The sequence below is a fragment of the Hyaena hyaena genome, unplaced genomic scaffold (assembly GCF_003009895.1).
Source record: "Hyaena hyaena isolate Hyena2069 unplaced genomic scaffold, ASM300989v1 scaffold_471, whole genome shotgun sequence".
NCBI classification, from domain to species: Eukaryota; Metazoa; Chordata; class Mammalia; order Carnivora; family Hyaenidae; genus Hyaena; species Hyaena hyaena.
The window spans coordinates 201,044-218,097 of record NW_024081102.1 but is presented as its reverse complement, the minus strand read 5'-3'; the positions used below and the strand labels follow the sequence as shown (position 1 = coordinate 218,097).

Here is a 17,054-nt window from a genome sequence, read left to right as displayed (position 1 = left end):
CGGACGTTCCGGCTCTACACTCGGGGCTCTCACCCCGGAGCCCCCTGGTCTCAAAGGGCAGGCTGCGGGATCTGGGGTTTCTCCGGCCCTTCCTGGGGGAGGAGGGCGCTACCGAGGCGTGACAAGGGCCCCTGTGCGTGGGGGTCGTGGCGGGAAGAGCGGGGTGGGAGGGGCTGACGCAGGGAGGGGGAGGGGCAGAGCCGCCTCGCGCATGCGCCCACGAAGGGGTAGCAGGCGCCTGGAGCCCGTGTTGGAGAACCTGGGTTGTGGCCTCGCAAACACATCCTAGTCCATCTACTCAGGCGCCAATCACAGGTAATAATTTCCCACGCGGGCCGCGGCAGGAACGATGTCGGGGAGCACTGAAGTCAGGGACATTTGCCAGGAGGCCAGCGGCGGAGAAGAAAAAGGGGTTTTCCCGAGGGACGCGATGTGCCTGGAATCCGCAGGACTTGTTGCCTGGGTGGCCCCCCAAACAGGGATGGCGGAGCATTTGGGAATTCGGGTGTCTGGGAGGGGCCGGCACTTTCAGCAGCGGAGGGTCTGGGGGAGGCCTTCAATGCCTTACGTTGGAGGGGTGCCAGGGCATTCCCTCAAGGCTTCCTAGTTTTTTATTTTGGCCTGATATTTGGGCATAGTCCTTACTGATTTTTTCCCCTGAATGAATTCTTCCATTTTTTTTCTAACTTTAAGTATCAATTATTAAGAAATCTAGTGTTTGAAGTGTGAGAAAAACAAATTTTCATTATCAATTATTAAAAAATTTTAATGTTTATTTTTGAGAGAGAGAGCGAGTGCAAGCTGGGGAGAGAGAAAGAGAGAGAGGATCCGAAGCAGGCTGCACACTGTCAGCACAGAGCCCAATGCGGGGCTCGAACCCACAAACCTCGAGATCATGACCTGAGTGGAAACCAAGAGTTGGATGCTTAACCCGCTGAGCCACCCACACTTTGTTAGAAAAACAAATTTTCACCAGCAGTTTGAGGATGGCCTTGAAAAGTTAGAAAGAATCCATCTGGCCATGCCTTCCAAATGCATGGAGGGTTTTCTAGAACTCTCTGCAGTGTGGAGAGAGTGGTAAAGATCTCGGGGTCTAGAGTCAGATTGCCAGCTGGGTGTGCAAGTCACTCAACCTCATTGTACTCCAGTTCGATCCCCTGTTGAAAGGGGATAAAGAGTGCTGTCGGCTTTGTAGTTGTGTGGCTCATAGGAATTAATGCAGGTGCAACACAGTGTACCTTGGGGCGCCATTAAATGGTAGCACCAACATGGAACTGATTAGGTGAAACCCTTGCACATGAAGAAGTGCACAAACACAGGCATGAGTGGGAATGGGAGTTACTGATGTAGTTGGGGTCCGCGTTTCAATGCGGCAGTGACTGAAAGAGTAGATAGTACAGCATCTTCTGAGAAATGTTCGTAAAGTCTTGATAAGCCATATGTGCAGCACCGCTGGGCTCTGGGAGGTTGGGACACGTGGGTGGAGAACATTAATGCATTAAAAATCCGTTTGGGGCGCCTGGGTGGCTCAGTAGGTTGAGCATCCGATTTGGGCTCAGGTCATGATCTCACCACTCGTGGGTTCGAGCCCCGCATTGGGCTCTGTGCTGACAGCTATCTCAGAGCCTGGAGCCTGCTTCAGATTCTGTGTCTCCCCCTCTCTCTGTCCCTCCCCTGCTCATGCTCTGTCTCTATCTGTTTCTCAATAATAAATAAATGTTAAAAATTTCTTTAAAAAAAAATCCATTTAACCTGATCTAGGGGGAAATAAACTTAACTCATGAACTTCTGGGAAGCAGATGCTATGTTCTTTATTCTTTGCCTTCCTCATTGATTTTACTTATTACCTTTACTGATTACAACAGTGACACTTGCTCACTGAGAGCATCTGACACTTATAAAACAGTGTTACTCTGGAGACGCAAAACAACAAACAAGAGGCACTTTGTGCTCATATTATGGTGTTTTTATTTTCTATCCATATTTCTTACAGAGCTAAGCTGATATTGTATAGTTGAGGCTATAGCTTGCCTTTTTTTGTTGTTGTTGTTTAACATTGAATTACATAAAATTTTTTCCTCCACACTCTTTTCTGCATTGTTCTCCATAAATATTATTCTTAATGGATACACAGTGTTTCTTAAAATGCTGACTCCCTCTTTTACTAACCATTTTACTACTGGTGAACTTCGAGGTCCTTTCTCAAACTTATTTTTACAAATGATACTAAGAGGAACATTCTCATGCTGCATCTTTGTCTGGTGTTTGGCTTATTTTTTTCATTAAAAAATTTTTTTTATGTCTTTATTTTGTTTTGAGAGACAGAAACAGTGAGTGAGTGGGGGAAGGTCAGAGAGGCAAGGAGACACAGAATCCAAAGCAGGCTCCAGACTCTGAGCTGTCAGCACAGAGCCCGACGCGGGGCTTGAACCCACGATCCGTGAGATCATGACCTGAGCTGAAGTCGGATGCTTAACTGACTGAGCCACCCAGGTGCCCCTGGCTTATTTCTTTCAGGATAATTTCTGAAAGGGAAAAATCTTAGGACACATACCCTCTGCCCCCAAATGTTTTAACCCACAATGAATTGTCCAGAGAAGAAGTCTTAAAATTTAGTAGGTTTTAAAACTCAAGCTGACCTGGGTTCAGAAGGATAGTTTTTGCTCCCACGGGAGACAATCCTGATCTTTAAGAATAACCACTGCAGAGCAAGACGGTGTCTGCAAAGAGAGAGGTAATGTCTACTTTCTCAGCGCATATAATCTCTCTGGGAAACAAATGAGAGAGGTTTGCTCCCTGATATACCTACAATATTTTTATTTGTGAAAAAGTGATCTTATTAAAACTTTTAAGTGTCTTAGAATTAAAATTTCCTGAGAGGAATGGAACCCTCCATGTTCGGCATGTTTATATATTTTAGGACTGCTTGGACTTCCCTGGAAGATCGTAAGCCCACTGGTGTATTCACACAGAATGGCCACTATAGTCGTCCTCTGACCCTCTCGAGTTCCATGCCTACTTGGAGATCAAGATGGCCCAAGACATTACAAGGGTAAATACACTCCTGTTGTAAGGAAGTTGTATGCCAGGGATATATTTTATGAACGTAAAATTCTAAGACGGTTTAGGAAGGAAAACATCTCTGTTTTTCTATTTCTATTGAAAGTTACATATGTTCTGTAGGAACCTACTGATACATTATCATAAATCAGGATAATTCATTGATTTATATTAAATGAATTCCACTGCTTCAAAGCTTATCTCTATTTAGTATAGCAGTGAATGTATTTATTTGACAGGAACAAAAAAAGTCTTCACACATATGAAGCCATCTAATATTCATATTCATGTAATATGATTCTTATAAAGAAGGTGGCACGCCTTAACAACATTATTGTAACACATTGCCAGGAAGCACTCAACTGACAAGTTGCTTTCTTGGCTCCCTTGTGGGGAAACGGGGTTCAAAGACGTTGGGTGACTTGCTCAAGGTCCTGTGGGGAATAAAGGACAAGGCAAAAGGAATCTAGACTTTCTAGAACATTCTATTGACCCAACATTAAAGAGCAGAGGTTAGGCATCCTCATCCTTACCGGTGGGTTTGATGAGAACGGCCAAGAAGTCTGTCGTGAAAGAACTGACATAGAGGAGGATGCAGGGCGCCTTGGTGGTACTGAAGCTGAAGTGGATCCCCTCGTGGGCCAGGTCCGGAGGGGAGTTGTTCTGATCAGGGGAGATGTCTGACCTGGTGCCCGTATCTTTGGCACTGGCCCCCGATGCCTGGAAGTTATACCGGAGCCACATCCCCTCTTCAAAAAATGCGCCGACATCTGTTGGAAAGAAAAGGACAGAGACCATTGAAAAACGAGGAGAAATCGGATATCCTGACACCGTTGACAATTTAAGCTCTGGTAGACAGTTAATTTTGTAGTAGCCTCAGTTCATAGAGGGCAGGTCCTGACTCTGGGAGGCGATCAGATTGAGCTAAGAGATGGATCTTGTTTCATCAATAGGAATAACCTATAAAAAAATCATGTAAGGAGGTCGGTAAATTAAAAAAATATTAATAAAAATTAAGAAACTGAAATCATACTGGAAAAAATTTTCATGTCCAGTACTTAGGCCAAAGAACTAATTTAGGTAGAAGAGATAACTTTGGAAATAAAGGCAGTGGGATAACATAAACACCAGTTTAAGGAGCTTCTGGGCATCCTCTTTGAGACTGGAGTTGGTCTGGATGTTCACAAAGGAGAGCCCTCCACAAAACCCTGGGGAAGTCCCGGGAGGCAGTGAAGCTAGAGAGAACTGGGTTCGAATCTGGCCATAAATTAGCTGTGTGGCTTTATGGGAAGTTACTTAACTAATTTCTTTTTCTTTTTTTTTAAGTTTATTTATTTTGAGAGTTGGAGAGTGCAAGCAGGGGAGGGGCAGAGGTAGAGGGAGAGAGAGAGAATCCCAAGCAGGCTCTGCACTGAGCACAGAGCCTGATGCAGTGCTTGAACTCACAAACGGTGACATCATGACCTGAGCCCAAACCAAGAGTCAGATGCTTAACCCACTGAGCCACCCAGGTGACCCTTAACTAACTTCTTGAGGCCTCAGTATTTTATATATGAGAGACTATAATAATGAAAATTGCAAAAGATAATGTGAAGTGATCAGCCCAAAATAAATAGTACCTATTACTATTATTACTATTAAGAAGTTAGAAGAACAGTTGCTAACCCTTCATTGGTATTTGTCGATGCCTAATCTTTGCAAATTGGTTCTTAATCACTTCCTGGTAGACCAGGTCCTCTGATGATTTGCCCATTGTTTGCTCCCCAGTGCTCCAAAATCACCTCCTAACTCAGGGCAAAAGCCTGAGGTTCCCTCTTCAGCTTTGGTCTTCGTTGTTACGGCTCCCTTGCCCTCTGCATGTGACCTTCTGAACATGTTTCGCAAACTTCATTGCCCATGCGTGGAACCTGTTATTCTCACAACACCCGACGTCCACTAAATTAACACCGTGAAGAACACATTTTGCGAAACACAGCTCTACATTGTCATGAATAGGAGAGGACAAATTCCAAAAGGATTCTTTCACCTGGAAATTCAGAAGTTTGTTCCTGTTAAATAATTCTAGAACAGATTCAGCACAGCGTGGTGAATCAGGGTCTGGAGTCAGACACCTGTGGACGGATCTGGACCTACTTACCGTGTCAACTTGCTAAGCAACATGTTAGCCTGTTAAGCAACCTGCAGTGTGTGAGACTGTCTTACATAATTAAGAGCCACCTTGCTCAAAATGCAAGTGCCTTTGATGGGAGACACAGGATGAAACGCCGCTTAACCCACACTAGTCACTGAATGACTTACTGGGATGTCAGATGCCACACTTGAAGACCTACTTCTGTCGGGCAGTGGGCATGGGAGACACATGTCAACAACTTGAAATCTTTCTGGTGAGTGTTATGGAGGTCAACTCAGCAGACTCTGTGGTAAGAACCCCCATCTCTACCTGGAGGATCCTGAGTTGGCTTTCCCGTGCTTTCACCAAATGTTTGTTGGGTGCCTTCTGCTGTGTGCTGAGGTTACAATCTCTGCTCCCAAGGAGCCCTTGATCTAGAGGATTTAGACTACCAGGCATCATCAGAAGGCAGTGGGGGAAGCACAGGACCAGGTAATACAGGGGGCCCTGGAATATGAGGGGCACCAAGCCTGTCTCCAGGGGCCAAAGAAGATGCCTTGGAGAAAAGACATGGAAGCCGAGACTCAAAGAACCAGAGGCTCTATAAACATGGCGGGGAAGCCCAGCTTTCCAGGTGAGGGAGCAGCGTGCATTAATGCTTGGAGCAGAGACAGTGCAGTCGGAGGGATCATGCGTCGGGTGAAAGACATGGTCTTTTTACAGTATCAGTTGTTCATGCAAGACTCATTAGGCCCCCACTACATTTTAGGTTGGGTGTTGGGGAAACAGTGAATGAAGAAGAGGTAATCGCTGCGCTCAGCAGTTCAGAGTCCAGAGGGACGGACGGACATTCCTAGGCCAGCTGCTGTGAAAGTGTCTAACAGATGGTAGGGGCTGGGATTGGGGGGGGCAGTCAAGGAGAGCAAGCAGGGCAGGTCACCTGAAGCAGACACCCCAGGGGGTTCACCGGGCCACCAGAGGATGAGGGCTCATGATTTGAGAATGTGTTTGGGCCATGTAGGAGGCATCATCTGTAGCTGGTGCCTGGAGGTCTCGGAGTCCTCTGAACAAGCCAGAGGCAGAGAGACAGGGGCAACGTATTGGAAGAGATAAATGTATCTGGCACTTGAAACTCAATATCGAGGCCCTAAGAACCTGGGCCTAGGGAGAGCTTCCAGGCAGCAGAGGCTGAGGAAGCAGGTAAAGCTGTGGGAGCCCCAGGCACCCCAACTACAAGTGCCACATGTTGCTGGCAAGAACCCAGGCTTCCCCGAGGCACCTCCAGTCACTGCACTTCCAGAGAGTGGGCTGAACCAAGCCCCCGATAACATGTCTCTGCCAAAATGCTGGTTTTCAGGCCTATCTCTGGAATTTTGCTCAGAGGACCCAACTCAGAGGGTCTTTGGAACTGCAGGTAAAACAGATTCCACAGACGATGCTTGTGCACACAGTGGTTTGAGATCCTGGGAGCCTAGGCCGAGGCAAGACAGCGCACCCAGCTGAGGAGGTAGCTGAGCGGAGGCGGAGTGGGACTTGATGCATTCCTCAGCTAGAGGGGCCACCGCCATTCCAAGGTGGATCATGAACAGAGATTTAGAAAGTGAAGGGTTTTAGATGAACCAACCAAAAAATATGCTACAGAGAATACTTCTGGTGTGTTTTAGAGTCATCGTTAAAAAGCTTTATGGATTCATGTCAGTTTGGAGGAAGGAAAATACCAGGCTTAAAAGTGTTATTCTGAAACCACATCATAAACCAACTGTTAAGTCAGGGCCGGGAGTGCTGTGAACCACTTTGGTATCTCAGCGGCAGATTTACAGCTGTCATTTCACTGTTGCACGTGGTTTTTAAGGAAATACCAAATCAGGGTATGCAATATCATTAAGGAAAGGAATACTCTCATCCTTTCTGAATGAATGACCAAAATAACACTAATTTAACAAGCCCCAAGTAACATCTTTTCCCTCACTAAATGATCAAAAATTATTGATTTAGAATGCTTAATTTATAGTTTTATACTAATATGAGATGGTTTACGTTTTATGATGTTCATTTTTTTAGATAGAAAAAAATGATAAACTTGGAGCCTTGTTACTCTAAGATGTATTATAAAAGAGCTTTGTGGAATTATATCATGTTTCTCAAAATTCCAAACAACAGTATATCATCTGCAGACTCAGGATCATAAGGATGCCAGAAACCTGGAAAGCGGGCAAGCTACCTTGTCATAATCATTTCTTGGTTCTTGAAATAGATCCCTGGTTGACGAAGAAAAGTCTGCAAATATTTGGAATAAAATCCACAAACTGTCCATCCAGAATAATAACATAAAGATAAACTTTTCCTTGTCTAACCAAATTCCTGACGTTTACCATGGAAAAGCAATGCCACTCACCTCTGTTAGTGTTATTTATTTATTTGCTTGTTTGTTTATTTATTGACACAGAGAGAGAGAGACAGAGAGAGAGAGAGAATGTGAGCAAGTGGAGGAGGGGCAGAGGGAGAGGGAAAGAGAGAATCCGAAGCAGGCTCCATGCCCAGAGCAGAGCCTGACACAGGGCTTGATCTCATAACAGTGAGGTCATGACCTGAGCTGTGTGAGATCATGACCTGAACTGAAATCAGGAGTCTTATACTTGATTGATTGAGACACCCAGGTGCCCCACTTACCCCCATAATTAAATGGTCCCTTATCTTTTCCTTCTCACGTTCAAGAATCCCATTTCTTTTTGCCTTTCCACTTAGGATATATTTTGCAACCTGGTTCTTTTCATTCTCTCACTTCCCCACGAGCATCTGGAATTGAAAGTCCCTAATTCTCCAAATGGGCTCTTTTTCAAAAGTTTATTTTAAAGTCAGTAACTTGCAACTTGGACATATTTCCCCACAGGAACAATGCCGCAAGTGATGGTTAGTTGGCAGGGAGAGTCCACCAATGCTGAATAACCAACTGGATGCATAATACGTGAGAACTGAAGAGTACCATCGTGTCAACCATTGAAAAACAACAACAACAAAAGCCAAGGTTTATTTTGAACGTGGGAATTCCAGGGAACTCTGCTCCCATGAGTATTTTATCTGATGAGTCCAGGGGCACACCGGCAAATGTGAAATGGCTAGTTCTCCGGGTAGGGGAGCCCTGACTTATAGTGTTTGCCTATCGCCATGGTGTCAACACCCCCAGCCGGCTGATGTCAAGCTGCTAGCACATCGCTCATATGGAGCGGAGAGGAGATGAGCACAACTGGTCTCCCAGCCTGTGTGGACCGCCCCCAGCCCGTGATCTCGCATAGTCACTGACCCAGTCCCTCAAGCGAACCACATTGTTGGCCATAACTGGGCGGCTCAGATGACAGAAGTCTATTTTCACAGTTCCGGAGGCTGTAAGCCTAAGATGAGGTGCTGGTGGATTGTTTTCCCAGGGGTGGTGTCTATTCCTGACTTGTAGACAGACATTGTTCTTGCTATATGCTTACAAGGCAGAGAGAGCGAGCTGGGGATGGGGGAGTTCAGGGAGAGAGCACTCCTCCTCTTACAAGGGCACTAATCCCATCCTGGGAGCCCCACCCCCACGACTTCAGCTCAACCCAAGTATGACTTCCAAAAGCCCCATCTCTACACAATGTCGCACTGGGGGTTAAGGCTTCAACACAGAAATTTGGGGGGTCACGAACATTCAGCCCATGACAGAAGGCTTCTTTCTGTTTATCTCTGCTGCAAACAAACACTTTAATATTTGCTTCCTCCTTCCTGCTGATCACAGCTCTCTTCTATCTCATCCCGTGATCCCGGATCCTGAAAGCTCTCTGCGGCTTCTATAGAACCTAGGAGGAATTGCTGGGGAGCAGATCCCATAACAGAGAAAAGATGGGCCTGAGCCCCAGCCTCATGAAGCTTTCTCATGGCTGAATTCCACAGCCCAGAATGATCACTCTCATCAACTGCTTTTCCATTCATCATCTAGTAAAAAAGTACGTTAGTGTTGTGGAGCTCTGGTCATAGAAACCTTGGCCATCACTCCTCTCCTGCATTAGGCCTGGCCCCTTCCAGGGCCATGTGCAAGGCCCAGCTCTTCTTCAACTTGCTTTCTGTTGTACTCCCTGGCCTTACACTGGCAAAATCTACTTTTTCTCCCCAATTGTACCTCTTTGAATTTCCCTTCTGAATTTTTTACTCTGTTTGCTTGATGTTTTCTTCAATTTACTGTAATCGCTTTGGACTAACAACATTGAGCCAGGATGGGTTAGCATTCACCTTTACTTGTTCTGTTTACCCCCCGGTGACTACATAACTTTTGTAACCACTTTCCTACCATTCTCTAAAGGCCAGGGTACTTGCGGGTCAGTTTCTATGTAATAAGCTTTAAGCAGCTGAATCTTGACAGGGTTGAAGAGATACCAAAGAAAAATGTCTCAAGTTTAGCCTGAATGGCATGTGCTACCTGTGAGATACAAGTGTAGAGTATATTACTTTAAACACATCAATAAGCTATATGATCAATGAGTTGACTGTGTGGGAACTGGGGGGGTGGGGTGGGGCCCTCCTTGCTTGGAGTTTAAGAGCCAATGGCACTAAACAACTTTGCTCGCTTCTTAAATGGGAAGATAGTTTGCATCCAGAATTTCCACAGTCATGCTCCTGAAACTGTGTTAGTAAGCATTACTGGGAAATATGGTGGACAATAGGTTAGAATGCTCTAGAAAGAGCAATAGGGTGAGGACCCCATCGTGGTAAGTTCCATCTGACACGCAGCCAGGGATTAATGTGTATATGTGGAGGCCAGGGATCCAAAGATGTGGGGTTAATCTTGGTTTTACCACCCACCAGCCCTGGTCTGGCAGGTCTTTTAATTGCTGTGGGCTTTAAATCATTCCCATCTTAAAGGAATCCTCCCTTGAACTTACAGTTTCCTCTGGCCAGCAACCAGTCTTTTTTGTATATTCTTTCTTTCTTTTCTTTCTTTGTTGCTTGCTTGCTTGCTTGCTTGCTTTCCTTTCTTCTTTCTTTTCTTTCTCTTTCTTTCTTTCTTAAATTTTTTAAATGTTTCAAAAATATGAGACAGAGATAGAGACAGCATGAGCAGGGGAGGGTCAGAGAGAGAGAGAGGGAGACACAGAATCCAAAGACAGGCTCCAGGCTTTGAGCTACCTGTCAGCACAGAGCCCGACACAGGCCTCAGACCCATGAACCGTGAGATCATGACCTGAGCTGAAGTCAAACGCTTAACTGACTGAGCCACCCAGGCGCCCCTGTATATTCTTTCTTTATTAAGTGTCTTCTATAAGCCATGAAGCTATTAGAGATTTAGCAAGGAGTGGATGATATTTAAGTTCATCACTGAAGGAGCATGAGATTTAAGTGGTATTGGGGACAGAGCAGGCATCCTAAAACAGAGAAAGAGCATGTGCAAAGGCCCCAGGGAAGGAGGGAATGGAGAGGCCAATGAAAAGAAGGCCAAGAAGATGAAAACGCAAAAATTCAGGGGACAGTGATAGAAGAGAGCCCTGAAAGACTGGGATCTTGTGGCTTTTTTGTGTAGAAGGTAGAGGGTAACTTTTATAACTGTGTAGGGTTTCAAGTAGAGGTGACATAATCTGATTTGCAGTTTTAAAAGATCATTCTGGCTGCAGTTTGGTGAATGGATTGACATAAGAGGAGAACGTGTCACCCCTAAACTTAAATTTCATCCTGTTCTTACAATTTGGAATATCACTGGGGGTACGGGAGGTGGCCACTAGGTACATCTCAAAGAATCTGTTAATTTTCTGAAACTTCAGGTAAAATTGCATGTGTATTTTTCTGAGGAAAGGGCTTTAGTTTTTTTTTTTTTTTTTTAATTTTCGGTGGGCAGAGAGAGGGGCAAAGGATCCAAAGCGGACTCCGTGTTGATAGCACCTCCATGATGCAGGGCTCGAACTCATGAACCGCGAGATCATGACCTGAGCCGAAACTGACTGAGCCACCCTGACGCCCCAGAGAGGGTCAGTAGTTTTAATCAGATTTCATGACTTCATCTCCAAAAGTTTAAGGAAACATAGTAAACATCACTTCACTCAGAAATGACACACTGAGACACCCCGTGGGGGGAGGGCTCTGTGCTTGATGCGGCCTGCACCTCCAGGTGACCTTCACCTCACGCTGCTCTGGACCTGCTCCTTCCCCAGCCCTGTCTCCCATCCCGTGCATCCTCTGCCTGTGGTCTGGCCAGACCGGCTTACTTGCTTCTAGAACTCCGCCTTCCTTCCCAGCCGCCTCTTCTTCCATGATCAACCTCCTTCGATCCCAGCCGGTGTCCACGACTAAGTACCACCACCCGCAGCACCTCGCGGCTCTTTGTCATAACTTGAGTCCCACAAGTGTAACTTGTTTGCTATTCATTTAGTCAACACATCTTGGAATCTCACTGTATGCCAGGCCCATGCTGATAACAACAGCGAACAGGAGCCAAGGACTTTTCCCCAAAGCAGTTCACAGTTGGTTGGGAGATAAACGCCTCATTAGAATACAGTGTAAGATCCAGAATAATAGAGTCACAGGTGAGGAAGGTCGGCTCATTCTGTGGGGAAGTCTGGGCTCCTTCACCAGAAAGGTGAGTCAGTAGGTATTTGCAAGATGCGCAAGGTGGACAGTCCCCCCTCCCCGCTATGTGGTAAAAAGCCTGAATAAAGGCATGGCAGAGTGGTGTTCAGGAAATGACATCAGAGCTTCTCAGCCTCGGCTGTGCTTTTTTTTTTTTTTTTTTTAAATCTAAAGCAAACTCTCAGATAATCTGATTTCATTGGTCTGGGGAAAGGCTAGCCTATTTTACTATTTTTTTTTGGCATTATTGCAACAAGCGGCCAGGGTGGAGCACTGCTGTTGTAGGTAGTTGGGACCATGGTATGAAGCGTGGGGAGGTATGTGGCCAGGACCTGCTGCTGGGAAAGAAGGCAGCATTGAGGTTTAGGAAGGGTCTTAAATCGCTTGCTTTAAAAATTTTTAGGAGAAAAATATACTTGGAAATCATTTCAAATTTATAGAAAAGTTGCAAGGTTAGTACCAAGAATCATACCCTCCGTATCCAGATTCTCTTACTTTTAACATTTCACCATATTTCTGTGTGTGTATATTTTATGTGTGTGTATATATATGTATGTATATATATTTATAGTCTTCTTCATATATATGAAGTATATGTATTGGGTGTGTGTGTGTGTGTGTGTGTGTGTACACATTCCTGAATTGTTTAAAAGCAAGCTGGAGTCAGTAAATCAACATCAACATAACTGTATTGTCCTATTTCTGGAGAAATGTATATACAGAAAGAAATATTTGCATGCACCCACAAATAGTTTTGGAAAACCATCATAAGGCTATATGTATATGTACATATATATGTATTTCCATGTAGAAAGTTAAAAAACTTTTTTTTAATGTTTTATTTTTTTCTGAGAGAGAAACACAGCATGAGCAGGGGAGGGTCAGAGAGAGGGAGACACAGAATCTGAAACAGGCTCCAGGCTCTGAGCTGTCAGCACAAAGCCCGACATGGGGCTCGAACCCATAGACAGTGAGATCATGACCTGAGCCGAAGTCAGACGCTTAACCGACTGAGCCACCCAGGTGCCCTGAAAATTTTTCTTTTTTTAATGTTTATTTATTTTGAGAGAGGGAGAGAGAGGGCAAGTGGCAGAGGGGCAGAGAAAGAGAGAGAGAGAGAATCCCAAGAGACTCCGTGCTATCAGCTCAGAGCCTGATGCAGGGCTTGATCTCATGAACTGTGAAATCATGACCTGAGTTGAAGTTAAGAGTCAGATGCCTAACTGACTGAGCCACCCAGTTGCCCTAAGAGTTTTTTAAAATAAGCAGGCAGCATAGTGGGCCCACATACTGGAAAGGGAAGAAGAGAGAGGGAAGGCACATGGAGAGACCAGGAAGCTGGACGTTGAATGCTATGTTCATGCATCTGGTAGTTCACTGGCATGTAGGCTTCTAAGGGTGAGAGTAACCTTAGCCAGGCCCTGGCCCTCAGCAGAAATACAATGAATATTTATTGAATTGAGCTGAATCAAATTTGAATTTTTAAAAATAATAACGGTGTATTCAGCTAGTTTGTCCACACTGACCCTTCCCAGTTGATATTTCTCAATTTCATTCCTTTTGTAAAGTAACTTCTTTTTTATTTTTTAATGCTTATTCATTTTTGAGAGAGAGGCAAAGACAGAGAGACAGAGCATGAGTAGGGGAGGGGCAGAAAGAGAGGTAAACAGAATCCAGGCTCTGAGCTCTGAGCTGTCAGCACAGAGCCTGACCTGGGGCTCGAATCTACGAATCATGGGATCATGATCTGAGTGGAAGTCTGACGCTTAAACTAATGAGCCACCCAGGCGTCCCTGTAGATTTCTTGAGAGAAATGCCATTTCTGCAACTTAGCAATTATCATTAATTACAATAGCAGTTTCTTAACCAAAGTGTTATAAGATGCATTTAGAATAATACATCCAAAAGAAGGAAATGATTTGCAATTTAACAGATGGTCTTAATTTTGACTGCTTTATCTTCTCTTTATTGGCTTAGTAAACTGGAGTGTTATTTGGACAGACTGGTCAGTTGCTTGAATAGCTTTGGTGGATAAAGTTGTCCCCCGATCTCATGCCTTTCTCTGCCTCGTGTCACCTCTGCACTAACTTCATCATCTGCTATGAAGCTGTTGCTTTCAGGAGTTCCATTATTTGCTTAATTGCTTATTTATAAAATTCTTTAATTACATAATTTATGCCTTTTTCAGACACGAGGCGGTATCTATTCATTCTGTTGATAATCAGCAAGTTGCTGCTTCTTTGCTTTTAACTCTAAACACCCCAAATGTTCTTGCTTGCTCAGCTGAGCTGAGGAGCCAAATGGAATTCTGGACTGTAAGGGCTCTTGAGAGGTAAGTGCTACTTTTCATTCACTGTTACAGCCCCAGAATCTAGTGGAAAGAGCCACTCACAGAAAGCTTGTTGATTCAGCGAGTGTACCTTTGACTTGGAGCCAGATTCATATTTACATGACTTAAAGCAATGAGGTTCTCTTGAATTCTGCAACGTGTCAGTCACAATATGTGATTTTCATATACAATCTTATATCAATTATTCAACAGCAACACTTCTGATAGAGATGTTATCATCCCTATTTCATAGATAAGGTAACTGAGGCTTAGAGGAGTAATTTGCCGAAGGTCGTCATACTAATCAGGAAGGGACAGTCAAATACAGATTTTCTGGACTTTTTAAAGCGTAGCTGATGCTCCCAGCCACGCTTAAAGCAAGTTCCAGCTGTTTTCAAAGAATTCCACAAACTGATTTGTTTGCCGGTTTCTTCTCTTGGAATTTTGTAAAGAAATTAGTTACCAAGGGACCACTGATTGTTTACTACTCACAAACATAAAGATGCAACTGACTCCTTAAGTGATAAAAGCCTATTTCCAGCTAAGACCTTAATCTAAAGAACCAGAAAATCCACCAATTTCCTATTACTTATGATAAACTATAGTAAGTGATTTCTATTTTGAGTTAAAAAAACTACAACAATGACAACAACAAAACCACACCCAAAAGTATGGTTGGCCACGAGATATGAGATGATGTATAATTCCTAAAATCCAGAGCCACTTCCACTTGCTGATGATTATAATAAAAACAGTACATCTATTTTGACATAGGCTATTTTCCTTGACCAAGGAAGGTAAATGGAACTACAGACTGTGACTTTGCTTGTTATTCCTATTCATGTCACCCATTTTGTCCATGTGACTCCTTTATCCGGTATGTTAATTACCTTGAGATTTGTGGAAGTGTTCTGACCTAGCCCTGAACTGTCCTTCGGCCAATACAAAGCATCCTCAAGACTGCTGCCTCTTTAGAGAACATGCCACACTGTGGATGTGGCTTCTTTGTGGGTAAAGCCACATTCCCCTTCATGGGTAAGGCTCCATCACACCTGGAGTCTTACTCATTGGATGGGGGCTGGACTCCTATGGGCAACTGTGATGGTTACATAAACAGAGTAACTGAAAGAAACTCATGTAGGGTTCCTCTCTTGAATGGGGCAAGAATGTATGAAGTATTGGCAGCTCATGGCATTCTACTTCATGCAACTCAAGAACTAGGTGATGTTCCCATAAGGTTGATCTGAGGCCTCATAGGCTTTCTGGACATTATGAAAGTAGATGACGCTATGCTTCTTAAGGAAAAAAAAAAGATGCCTCTTGAAAAGTATTTGTGAGTGACGCCATACAGAGTCTAAGAAGTGGGCAGGCCAAAGGCCAGGAGCAAGCAGCCTTCAAACTGAGCCTCATATCTTCACATTGAACTAACTGCCTGTCTGGTTTGGCCATGACCACCCATCTGGCTTTTTTCCCCCCTACTGGTATCACTTGTTTCTGCAAGAACTAGACTTAAACATTCATTCTTTTGTGAGATAAATTCAAAATATAGTAATTCCAAAGGCTCTCTCACACTAAACTACAATTGGCCGTTCACATATGTATATACTAAGGGTTCCTTGGGTGCACACTATATTTTGTCTGTTGTGTTTCCAGAGTGCAGCACATTTCCTGCAACCTACTAGGTATTGCATGCACACATGATGAATTAATGATGAATTGATGGTATTATGGACCAGTTTGGCCATCTTCATAGTTTTCTCAGAGCTAGAGCCCCAACCAACTCCACTGAGAGAAAATGGAAGACATTTTGGTAACCTATTTCTATTATCATCTATCACTTTTTGAGGATAGCTTCTTCAGACTTCGAAGAACATACAATATGGGTTAAAAAGCAAAGATTCACCTCAAAGAAATCAAAAAGTACTTGGCTATCCACACATTTTGGAAAAAATAAGTCCAGGGTTATGAATTATCCAGAGTTGATCTTGAAAATGAGACTGTCGTAAAAAAAGTTATTACACTTTGCCTGCCTCTTGGTGGAAGAAGGATAAAAGGAAAAAGAAGTAAAAATGAGAAGGAGAGGAAGTAAAGAGAAGAAAAAGAATGAGTTTAGGACACTCCTTCATTGAATTACTACACACGGCCTTGAATGACCAGCCTCTGCCCCCACCGCAGTGAGGACTCTCTTGAAATCTCCACGTATATGCTTGTAATCTTTTGGGGGGGGGGAATTAACGTTGTAGGGCATTTACTTGGTCCTCTTTTCCTTCTACTCCAGTGAAAACAATATTTTCAAGTGAGGGGATAGCTTCAGTTATAAAACTGACAACTAAAATTCTACTTTAATGGTTTTCCCCTCTATTGGAAACTTTTCTGTAGATTTTTTTTTGAGCATGTCCCTCTTTTTTGCACCACAACTGTGGAAAAAGAATAGATTTATTCATTGTTGTGTGCAACTAATTTATTCTTAGAGGAAATAAATTAAAAATACTTGCATGAGGCTTTCTATATGGCTCTACAGATCTCTCTCTACATATACATAAAATCAACCTCAAAGTGGTTTTACAGAATAGGAGTGTGCGTGTATGTGTGCATGTGTGTGTGTTTTCAGCCAATATGTCTGTAAATGTGTGTGCATATTTTCCCCTGGAAAACACACATGTGTATACACACACACACACACACACATTTTCTATGGTAACACAGAATGGTTTTCCAGAAAGCATGTGTTGCATAGTGAGATGCCAAGACCCAGTTTGCCTGAGTGTTTGCTCATGACCTGTTTTTGACACACAAGCAGTCACAGGTGGCAGGACAGATGCCAATGCAGCAAAGGACTCACTGCACATGAATTTCTGTGACTGCTCAAGGTCAAGCATTCTCTAAAAGACTCTATGCTACAGTCAGCACCCTGGCCAACTGTTCAAGGAATCAGTCTGAGGACACAGATTGCTGGTATTTTAAGGCTTTGGTCCT

The 17,054-nt window shown here is 43.9% G+C and overlaps 1 protein-coding gene across 1 annotated transcript in view; it reads right to left on the bottom strand.

The window, feature by feature from the left end:
• Positions 1–17,054, bottom strand: part of CNTNAP2 (contactin associated protein 2) — a gene marked incomplete at its 5' end in the record, with an annotated part of 359,481 nt that overhangs the window by 153,763 nt on the left and 188,664 nt on the right. Inside the window, one exon of the mRNA XM_039253885.1 lies at positions 3,594–3,830. Coding sequence (XP_039109816.1) covers positions 3,594–3,830 — 237 coding nt within the window. The remainder of the gene's footprint in view (positions 1–3,593; positions 3,831–17,054) is intronic.